Source organism: Episyrphus balteatus, chromosome 3 (assembly GCF_945859705.1).
Source record: "Episyrphus balteatus chromosome 3, idEpiBalt1.1, whole genome shotgun sequence".
Classification (NCBI taxonomy): domain Eukaryota; kingdom Metazoa; phylum Arthropoda; class Insecta; order Diptera; family Syrphidae; genus Episyrphus; species Episyrphus balteatus.
The window spans coordinates 23,963,907-23,975,306 of NC_079136.1; the positions used below are offsets into that span (position 1 = coordinate 23,963,907).

Genomic DNA, 11,400 nt, shown 5'->3' on the forward strand with positions numbered 1-11,400 from the left:
AGAAGCAGTAACAAAAAAGGGTTTTATTTATTTTACAAAAAAAAGTTTGATCTTTCTCTTTGTAAAGAAAATTCACTTTTAAAACAACATTACCTAATATGCAATAGTTCCAATATTAAATTTCAGTTTACCAGTTCAGAAGAAATCATTAATAATACCAATTATTTTTTTTCATTCATAACAAAATACCTTTTATTCTCGAGAATTAATCAACATCAATTAAAATTTAAATACTTAACTTAATAGGCTTAACCCGATAGGGATTGAAGAAGTTTTGGTGATACACCGCGATTCTTCATTTCAACTCTTGGTCTGTATCCATTTTTGTCAGCAGTGTACATTGTGGTTGTTTCGATATCACCATCAACATAACTGTATGCACCCATGACAACAAGTTCCTCCTGTTCGGTACCAGGATTTAAGAGAATACCAACTTCCTCGCGGTAGGAGCCATCTGATGTTTTGTAGCTGTTGAAAAAAGTAGAAAGAACATAGAATAAGGAGTTGTACGTATATTTCAATATATTGAAGTGTTGAAAAAAACATATTTTCCAAACTCAGTTAGAAGGTACACTGTTGTTATTTTAGGTATAGGATTACTTTGGTTTAGGTTAAATTTGAGTAAAATTTAGTTAAAAAAAAATACTTTCAAGTATACTTTCTGTCTGGCTACACACAATTAACATTGATTGTAACTGTTCTTGAATTAGATTTTTAGGTACAAATTTGATTAATGTAAAATAAAGAAAAATCAATTCATAATTCAATTTGAACTCCAATAAAGTATGCAACTTGATTCATTTTATCAATATATGCATTTTTAGAAGAAAAAAAAATCGAAATTAATTTGAGCCATTTAAATAATTATTTAAACTACAGTAGTCCCTCGATAATGTGAATTACCGATAATGCGAATTTCTCTAAAATGTGAATCGCCAAAAATTTTCATTGCCATCTCTGTAATGTGAATTTCGAAAATTTTTAGACTCTATAATGTGAATTTCCTTTGCAAAAGCTTGCATATATTTCTCGTTCGTACACGCAATCTTTTTATAGGTCTGAAAAGTGAATAACTGTTATTTGTCTTGACATTTCTTAAGATATTGAATGCAGCTGCAGGCTGGAGATTTTTGTGCTAACATTTTACATCTTTTTATACGAAGCTTATTTACGTTTATTTTATGAAGAATTGATTTTAAGGATTCTTATGATTTTTTTTCAGTTTTTGAAATGGAGTTTACCTCTTATTACTTGTATTTTATTGATTTTTCTCTTTATTCAGTAAAGGCTTAAACTGAGCTAAAAATAACTGTAATATTCATTGGTTTTAAGAATGTTTTAATCAGTTAAATGGCAATTGGAAAAAGTTCCAGTAATGTGAATCCCTCTAAAATCCGAAAACGCCTTGTTTTAATTAGTTCACATTATCGAGGGACTACTGTATTATTGTTTTTTTGAACAAAAAAAAAAAGTCTTGTCATTTCGTAGTAAGCTTTAACTAGACCGCAGGATTAAAATAAAATTAGGGTCCTGTTTTTGAAAAATTTAATAAAAAATATAAACAGAAAACTTTGTTTTGAAAATTTTGCTTGTGACTGAAAAAAGAAATTGTAGAAATTGAACTGATCCTTTCGCAAAAAATTCAGAAATTAAAAACACGATCGGCTCTATGATATTGTTCTAATGATTTTAGAAAAAAAAATTCATCAAAAAGTGACTATTTAGATGAGCTTCATTTATTTTAAAAACTGCTCGACGGAATGAATAATTTATTGTGAATATTGAAAAAAAAAAAAAAAACAAATAACGGCATCTCTCATAGAATACTTTTTTTTTATTTTTTGCGACATTTGTTGTGAGCAACTTTACAAATTTCACCAACATTATTCAACAAACTTTCTGAAATAGTTATTATACCTATTGTTTCAGAGCAATTTTGAATTTTTTATTGATTTCTATAAAACAAATCCATTTTTTGAAAACGAATTGATGACTTTTTTAAACTTTATAAGAAAACGGTGTAACGATTTTTTAAAATTGTATTTTTTAAAAAATTCTTTATCCAAAAATGAAATTTTTGTTTTGCAGGTTTAGAGGAGCAAGTGGATTTATAGAAATTGCATGGAAATGCACGTTTATTCGAAAGGCAACGCGATCAGTAACAGATTCGAAATATAACACGCGCGCTTGTTTTTGTATCATTATTTTAACAAATATTTTTTGATTATATTTTTTCTGAAACTTACTTAAAACGATATCCTTCTTTTGTTGGCACATTGTTGTATTCCAAAAGTAAAATTTTTGGAATCATAAGATTAAGCAGATCCTTTGCAAATGGTTGGACTGTTTCAACAACAGAATTTAGTAAACCAAACTGGGCATTAGCACATCCCAAAACACACACAGCAAGGAAAAACTAGATTTTTGATATAAAATTAGAAAAAAAAACCATTAAAATCACTGAAATAACTTTGATATTCCGAACCCACCAATTGCAAGGATTTCATTTTTAATTTTTTTTACCACACACCGCACGGGATGAAGAAGTTGATTGAATCAAACTTTAAGATAGACTAAAGACTCACAAAGCTATTAACGCATAGTTATATCTTTTGAGCTAGGATAAAGATGATTTGTCTAAATTTTACATTCTTCTATGAATTTTTAATCAACATATTTGAATAATTTTGGAGATTTTTGATAGCTGATTTGATATAGGCCTACTAAATCATGTAGGTAACGTAAAAAATAACCAGAACTCTCAATGTCAACTTCTTATAGTAGCTGCGTTCCTTTGGAAATATTTATCTACTTTTTAGTACTTAAAGCTGCTTTGAACTACTTTTTCAGTATAGCAAAGTAGTTCAAAGTAAATTTAAGTACTTAAAAGTAGATAAATATTTCCAAAGGAACGCAGCTAGTAAAACATTTCAAACAAGATCGAATGAGATGATATTACTCGTATAATGCGTGTGCGTGATATTATTTGTTTTAAGACGCTTACTACAGTTCTCGGTTTTCGGTTATAATAACATTTTAGTAACAATCGGAACAAAATGTCAAAGTAAATTTGCTAAATATATTGTTAAATGCTTATTTAAATAATTATTATTCAAAAACCTGTAGCGCCAATCTAACATAATATGCACAGTGAGCCTGAACAAGTTTAAGGTTGACCTAAAATGACGACAAAAACTAAAGATGAGGCTTTGTTCCTGAAGGCCTCAGCAATAATAATCCGTTTTTACCAAAATCGGATTAGCTTCCTTTTTCGAGATACCCCCCGTAAACGTGTTTTTTTCGAGAAAAATTCATATCAACGCAAGGCTCGAGTACGATAACTTAGTCGCCGAGAATTTAAAACGGTTTTTAGTAGAAGTATTCAATACAATCATTTTTTGTTTTGGGAGGGAGGGTCTAAGTCCCCCCCTTTAGGCGGGAGGGGCAATTTTCTAAAAAATCAAACAAAAAATTATTTAAAAACAATGGCAACACTTACAGTTATAAACGATACCTTTTTCAAAAAATAGAATTGTACACTTAATTATAGTTTTTAAACCAAGTTATTTTAAACAGTTATTTTCGAAATAATCGATTCCAAAGTCAACAATTGTGAAAAAGAAGTTTAAAAAAATACATTGAATACGATTTTTGTCAAGACTTTGGGTTTCATTACGGGATAAATAGATAAAGTAAACTATATCAATAAATTCCTTGTCAAATACTGAAAACCATATGTTTCTATGCCTTCTAGTTTTTGAGAAAATTGAAAAATAGGAAAACTACTTTCGTTATCAGGCTCACTAATGAGCGTTCTGGTACCACACTGGTACTAAGAAATTTTATTTTTAAGATCCAATTTTAAATGGAAATAAAACAAATTCATGGAATCGAAGTAGATTAAGCACAGTACTTTTTAATTTTTGATTTTTGATAATGGCAAAGCAAAATAGCCAAGAAAATAAAAATAAGATAAAGAAAGTAGTTTTCCTATTTTTCAATTTTCTCAAAAACTAGAAGGCATAGAAACATATGGTTTTCAGTATTTGATAAGGAATTTATTGAGATAGTTTACTTTATCTATTTATCCCGTAATGAAACCCAAAGTCTTGACAAAAATCGTATTCAATGTATTTTTTTAAACTTCTTTTTCACAATTGTTGACTTTGGAATCGATTATTTCGAAAATAACTGTTTAAAATAACTTGGTTTAAAAACTATAATTAAGTGTACAATTCTATTTTTTGAAAAAGGTATCGTTTATAACTGTAAGTGTTGCCATTGTTTTTAAATAATTTTTTGTTTGATTTTTTAGAAAATTGCCCCTCCCGCCTAAAGGGGGGGACTTAGACCCTCCCTCCCAAAACAAAAAATGATTGTATTGAATACCTCTACTAAAAACCGTTTTAAATTCTCGGCGACTAAGTTATCGTACTCGAGCCTTGCATTGATATGAATTTTTCTCGAAAAAAAACACGTTTACGGGGGGTATCTCGAAAAAGGAAGCTAATCCGATTTTGGTAAAAACGGATTATTATTGCTAAGGCCTTCAGGAACAAAGCCTCATCTTTGGTTTTTGTCGTCATTTTAGGTCAACCTTAAACTTGTTCAGGCTCACTGTGTATGGTAGTAGTCTTTTATTAAACTTCATAAAACAAAGAATTAACTACCTACTAATTATAACTTAGCAACATCAACTTTGGTTGATTGAGATTTGGTTTTTAAGTCATCGGTTGAATGTTGAACAGAAAAAATGTCAATCTAAATATATTATTGTTAGTAAATTATAAGTCTTAGTTTGATGATTTTTCTATTTAATCGAGGGACATAGACCAGATTATAACAATGTAGATATTTTACAGACAGAAAAGCATTATAATAAAAGAATGATATTAGAAATACTTCATATTTTAGATACAGACAATACTGTAAATAGGAGATCAGACTGTGAAGGACTTAGCAGTATTTATAGTCAGTTTGTTAAAAGGAGTTTTTAAGTTAAACCTTATACGATGAACTTAATTTCTTATAGCTAGATTTGATAACAAAATTTTGAATCTCTTGTCAAACAATAAAAAGTTTTTATGTTTTGAAATTTCGATATTTGAAAACGTCTTTTTCAAGACATTTTTATTGAAGTTTCAAAATATTTAAGCAAACAAAAAACAATTATAATAATTTAACTGAGAATCATAAGAAACCTCTTACGATTAAAGATAAGTATTTATTTCATATTTATTAGCATTTTTTAATTATTTTAATTATTTAGTCTTGAAAAAGCGTGTAAACACACGCGAAACGTCGACGAAAATATAGGAAAATTATCAAACTAAGACCTATAGCCTGCTTAGAAGAAATTTATTTAATCTTAAAAAGGTCACGAAGATAGAAACAATAATTTCGTATTCTTAGTCTTTGTTAAACCATAAATGGATGCACATATAAATAAAAGAGTCATATATTCGTCAACAGAATGACTCCAGAAAGTTTCAGTAATCCTCCCGGTTTTTTTTTTCTCAAACTTTTTGAAAAATATGTTCAAATGATCCTCTGCAATGTTATTAATATCAGCCCTTAATATCTTCGCTTCTATATCAACTCTTTTCTCTTTTAAATCTTCCGCATCACAATAACTATGCATATTTCTGCTTATTATTAACATATATTTGATTATTAAATAGGCATAATGAATTGAAACAAAAAAGCTAATATAAAAAAACTATAATTTTGAAAAAATTATAAATATTATGGAAATGTTATACGATTATTCTTCAATTTATATGATAAAGACATAGAATATGGTATATACAACAGAACTTATTTATGTTGAACAGAACTTATTTATGATAAGAATAACACGTTCTTAGAAGTAAATATAATGTGAAAAAAAAGACGACCCGTTTTTTTCTTGAGATACAAGGCTGTAGCCATTTACTACCAAAAACAATAGACTCATGTTCTATTTTATTTCTTAAATAAAAAATTAAACAAAATAAAAGACAAAATTTCTATAAATAAAATCAAGGATATTTACAAAAATCAAGTTCTTGGCTCAGCTCTTTTGTTTTGTATATCGACGCACATTGTCGCTATTTTTTTTTTTAATTCTATGAAAATAGAAATAATTATTGGGTTGATTATAAAAAGAGAATGAAAAGCATAAGATACAGAAGCTTAGCACTATCAAACACATGTTTATAAGTCTTAATTTGTTAATGTAGCCGGAAAGACAATCATAAACAACAAAATAAAATACTCGTATACCTTAATGTTTTTATTCGACTTAGGTTTGGCGGTGCTATGTCAAGTCAACTGCTTTGTGATAAGATTTTTTCAAATAACGAAAAAATACTTACCACATAATATCGTAGGTAAAATTGCGAATGATTGATGGTTTAAGTCTGAGGTAAAAGCTTTTCTGTGAGTAATTAAAATGATTCACAATAGAAAATTTTAAATGTTGACTGTTTTGTTTTGGGTATTGTTTATTTAAAGTGTTTGAATTTAAAAGTTATCAACTATTTTAAAACAGTTTGAGTAAAATTATTAATTTTTACAGTTCAATTGAACAAAATCATATTGTAGTTGCATGTGAATTCTGATTGAGAAACAAATTTTTTTGCGTGACACTCGAAGCAATTGACATGTTAATTTTAATATAGGTAAATTTTGCAACTGAATAAAGAGCTAGTTAAGTGGAACGTCAACGTCAGGATTAAAAAACTTACTTCCAAAATAATCCAAAAAATGGTCAAGTGCTCAAAATGTATGCTAAATTTTAGCTAACATACAAACTTCTATCCAAAATCTTAGATCAAATGTATTTTCGAGAGGATTTTGTTTCTCTGCATACTTATAAGTAGCCAACTTGATTTATTATATAGGGTATCCAAAAAGTAATGGATCAAACGAAGTATGCTGATAGGCCAACTTTAGGTCTCTCAGAATTTGGTAACTTAATCCCAAATCTTTACGGTTTTCGATTTAATGCAGTTTTTGTGAAATTTTGATAAATCCCGACTTTGCAACAGTATTTTGCTTCTTCCGCTCATAATTGATTTTTGTTTTTTACAATTCTTTCACTTAAACATTGCCTAATAATAAGAAATAATTAATTAATCAAAATATTTTTTATTTCATTCGCCATTTTGCTGAAAATGAATTAACAGTTCCATGTTTTATGAAAACTCAATTTCTCACTTTTATTTCAGAGCAACACCCTGAACAAAATTTGTATGGTGTGACCCTGGTTTACTATTTTGAAAACTTGCCGTGTTATTGCAGATTTCAAAAAATGTATAAAAGTTTAAAAAGATGAAATTAGAACAAAAGATATTACAATTTGAATGCAAAAAAAACAAAGGTTTTCAGAGCAAAATAACATTTTTAACTATTTTGTAATTTTTTCCTGTTCAAAAAGAGTTATTCGCAAAATTTCATTGCGATCAGAAAGTGATTATGCAAATAGTTACAAAATAACTTTTTTTTTCTCTCTGAGTGTGGGTTGTTTTTTTTTTCTGTAATATACATTGACATTTTTTTTCTTTTTCTTTCTACTTCCTGTAATAGCAGTTTCTTCTTTTCCACGAATTAAATGTTATATTGTTATCGCTTTTCGCAGGCAAAAAAAAATTGGTTCATAAAAATTTATTATTTTACTGTTCGTGTTTATTTTTATGTGACTTACTTTTTAAAATATTAAAGACGACCCAAGGTCTCACTTTCTATCAACTATGTTTATAAATCATAATTTTAATAACGAGATGGAAAAACTGATTTATTACGAAAACGAATCTGTAGATGTACATACCTATGAGCTCACTTAAATTGTATTAGATTATTTTAATCAAATTTATTTCAAATTGACCTAAAGACCTCCTCGCTGTTTTATCAAATTTAATTTGTCAAAAATTCCCTCATATAAATAGTTTAAAACTTAACTGAGGTAGGTTATTGTTGATTCAGTATTAAATAGAAGATTGATCAAGGAACTTCTCCATCTCGGTTGGAATTGAAATTAAAAATTTCAAAATGTCTATCATTAAATTGGTGGGTTTGATTAAAATACTTCCTTATTCTGAAACTGGATTAATTTCAATGTTTTTCTTTTATTTTAATTTTAACTATAAAAAGTTCATCCTTGTGGTGTGTGTTTTGGGATGTACAAATTCCCAGTTCGGTTTTTCAAAAATGGTACCAATACCAACACGGCCACCAGGAAGAGTACCATTTGCACAGGCACCAGTACCAGTACCAGATCCAACCCAATTTAGCATTTCCGAATCAGCACCAATACCACTACTGCCACCAGAATTGGACCTCCTTAATTTTCCAGCGGCAATACCAGAATTGCCAATTCTTATAATGAGTATGGAGCCAGTGGATACATTTGTCAAACAACTTCTTGATATAATGACAAAAACAATCTTGTTTTTGGAATACAATGGAGTCCCAACAAGAGAAAGTTATCGCAAGAAGTAAGTATAATAGAAAAACGCTTTAATATTCGTTAGCGAGATGAATAGAAATAATCGTGAGGGAAGAGATAATGATTTTTTTTTTTCTTTTTCTTACAGTTACACATCAGAAGATGGCTCCTATCATGAAGAAGTTGGTATACTTACAAATCCAGACACTCCAAAGCAGGAACTTGTTGTTATGGGTGCCGACAGTTACAATGATGGAGAGACTGAAACAACCACAATGTATACGACTGACAAGAATGGATACAAGCCTAGAGTACAAACAAAAAGACGTGGAATATCACCAAAACTACGTTCAAATATGGTTGGATAAATTATTGAATAAATAAAAATTAACTAAGCCAATTTGGTTACAATAAGGGTTAATTCTGTTTCATAACTTTACAGCGCGTATCGCTAAAAAAAAAACGGTTTAACTATAGCTTTTACTGCACTTATGTATATTATATTTGGCCGGTGATTATTTAATTTTTTTTTTTTTTTTTGAAAATTAATGAAGATATCCACTTAACACTGAGGGAAAAAACGCAACGTAAAATATTAATGTTGAAAAACTAACATGAAACATTTTTAAATTAAAATTGAAACAACACGTAAGAAATTTTTTTATTTTTGTCGAACTTCAGCTTTTGTTGCATTTTATCAGCCTTGTGCAGTGCAGTGAGATAGTGACCCAAGAGTTTTAGGTTCGATGCCCAGCTTCTGACAATTGTTTGTTTTTTTTTTTTTTTTTTTAATAAATTGATGCTTTTTTTATTCATTTTTTTATAAAGACAAACCACTTTGAACTAACGATGTTCTACTTTGATTTTAAAATTTTCGTTTTCAACGCAAAATCATTCCGAAAAATAGTTGAATCAGCGTGGATTTCGTTGGTTTTAAGTTTTTTTTTAATCATCTCCAAATAAATAAAAAATCCTCTAATATTTTCAGATTTTTATTTTTACCCCTTACTCGCCCTGTATCAAAGTGAAATTCTTGTACTTGGACTTGACTTCTCATGTTTGTATTATTTCCATATATCTCCTTTACGACTTAATCGATTTTCTCCTAATTTAACACAACCATACTAAAACTTATCCTTAGTGATATTGCATTCCATTTCAGTACCTTTTACGTATATAACACTTTTTTCTAGATTTCTCAAAAACGGCTCAACCAATTTTTAACAAAATTCGTCAACACGTTTATATGCATTGTTTAAATAAAAAGTTTTCATAATTGTTTTAATTTCCTTGTAGAAAAAATCAGAAAACTATTTAAAATTACAAGGAAACTAAAACACTTAAATCTTGAATTGTTTTAAAAATAAATTGCACGACTGGGGTCGCACGTACTTGCTCTTATGCTTAAAGTAACTATAATGTTAAAGCTTTTCATTCTAGAAATTTAAAATTTGATATTTTGAAGAAATTTCATAAGTAGTATAAAAAAATTAAATCTGTTTTTATAATTAATTAAACTCCGTTTTAAACTATCTTAAAAAAAATAACGAATATGCCATTTTATTTCTTGTATAAAAAGGTATTTTTAGAAAAAAATTTTCGAAAATTGTAGGAGCCGTTTTTTAAAAAAATAATTTTTTATATATAAAAATTTTTTAACATTTTTCAAAAAAAAAGTTGGTATGCCATTTTGAAGAAATAATTAATTTACACATAAAAACTAAATTTCAAAATTTTTCATTGATTCGTTTTCAAAAAATTGATTTTTCAAAAAAAAAATTTTGAAATATTTTTTAAAAAACCAAAAATTCGTTTTTTGAAAATTTTCTAAAATTTTAATATTTTCTTTACTTACACACTTTTGTATACAAATTTTCATTTAAATCGGGTTAATGTTGTACGAGATATTCAGAAACGAAAAAAACCGTTCTATGACAGGTACCGTTAATAACGGTACAAAAAATATTTTTTTTACTTAAAAAGTTGGCTATTATGTGTAGTACTACACACAAAAATTTTAATCAAAATCGTTAGAGCCGTTTTTGAAAAAAATTAACTTTTCTATTTCCGTTATATGGCAGGTACCGTTAGTTTTGGTCATAAAAAAAAAATTTCAATTTCCCCTCTAGGGAATCACCAAAAACTGCTAACTACCAAGTTTGAAGAAAATCACTTCACTCGTTTAGGCTGCAGCTCCAGATAGAGACAGACACACAGACAGACAGACAGACAGACAGACAGACAGACAGACAGACAGACAGACAGACAGACAGACAGAAAGACAGACAGACAGACAGACAGACAGACAGACAGACAGACAGACAGACAGAATTGCCGGACCCACTTTTTTGGCATTCTCCATCATCGTAATGTCATGTAAAATTGTTATCTCGAGTTCGATTTTTTTTACGAATCCTAAACTTGCCCTATAGTACCTATATCGCAAGTAAAAAAGTACGTATACACCACAGTGAACATTTATAAATGTTTTTTACAAGGCAAATTAAAACACTTATGAAAATTTTTAGCATGAAAAATTATTTAAACATAGCATATTAGTTTATATAAACGTGTTGACGAAATCAGCTAAAATTTGGTTGAGCAGTTTTCGAGAAAATTATAGAAAAAAGTGTAATAAACGTAATAGTTACTAAAAAAAGGATTTCCTTTTCGATTTTTTTGTGATTCAAGAATATATTTTTAATAATATCTTTGAATGCAATATTGTTAAGGATAACTTTAAGCTCAACGTTTTTTCTATTCTTTATGTATGTAGCAGTTGACTTCTCAAAAAAATAGGAATACAAACGTTTTTTGCAATAAGAGCGTTGCAACTCCGAGTTTTCTCGAACTTTTCAAAGTTGGTTGTTGTTTCTAACGTCGCTTAAAATATTATTTCAGCTATTTTTATGACGGATAAGAGCCTTTTTCCCAAAATATATTTAATAAATATATTACAAAAAAAATATTTT

The 11,400-nt window shown here is 28.3% G+C and overlaps 2 protein-coding genes across 2 annotated transcripts; one reads left to right on the forward strand and one right to left on the reverse strand.

The window, feature by feature from the left end:
• Positions 1–195: 195 nt before the first annotated feature.
• LOC129916453 (flexible cuticle protein 12-like) lies at positions 196–2,706 on the reverse strand. Its single transcript, XM_055996430.1, has 3 exons — positions 2,490–2,706; positions 2,247–2,416; positions 196–468 (listed from the first exon to the last, which is right to left on the reverse strand). The coding sequence occupies exons 1-3, from the start codon at positions 2,505–2,507 to the stop codon at positions 249–251; spliced, it is 408 nt and encodes a 135-aa protein (XP_055852405.1). The 5' UTR covers positions 2,508–2,706; the 3' UTR covers positions 196–248.
• A 5,178-nt stretch (positions 2,707–7,884) lies between these two features.
• LOC129915713 (uncharacterized) lies at positions 7,885–8,842 on the forward strand. The gene is made up of 3 exons (XM_055995372.1): positions 7,885–8,049; positions 8,134–8,477; positions 8,577–8,842. The coding sequence occupies exons 1-3, from the start codon at positions 8,032–8,034 to the stop codon at positions 8,794–8,796; spliced, it is 582 nt and encodes a 193-aa protein (XP_055851347.1). The 5' UTR covers positions 7,885–8,031; the 3' UTR covers positions 8,797–8,842.
• Positions 8,843–11,400: the final 2,558 nt, after the last annotated feature.

Excerpts from the sequence above, each read along its gene's own strand:
- LOC129915713 (XM_055995372.1), top strand. Across the intron at positions 8,478-8,576 it reads AGAGAAAGTTATCGCAAGAA|TTACACATCAGAAGATGGCT; the intron begins GTAAGTATAATA and ends TTTTTCTTACAG.
- LOC129916453 (XM_055996430.1), bottom strand. Across the intron at positions 469-2,246 it reads AAAGAAGGATATCGTTTTAA|CTACAAAACATCAGATGGCT; the intron begins GTAAGTTTCAGA and ends TTTTTTCAACAG.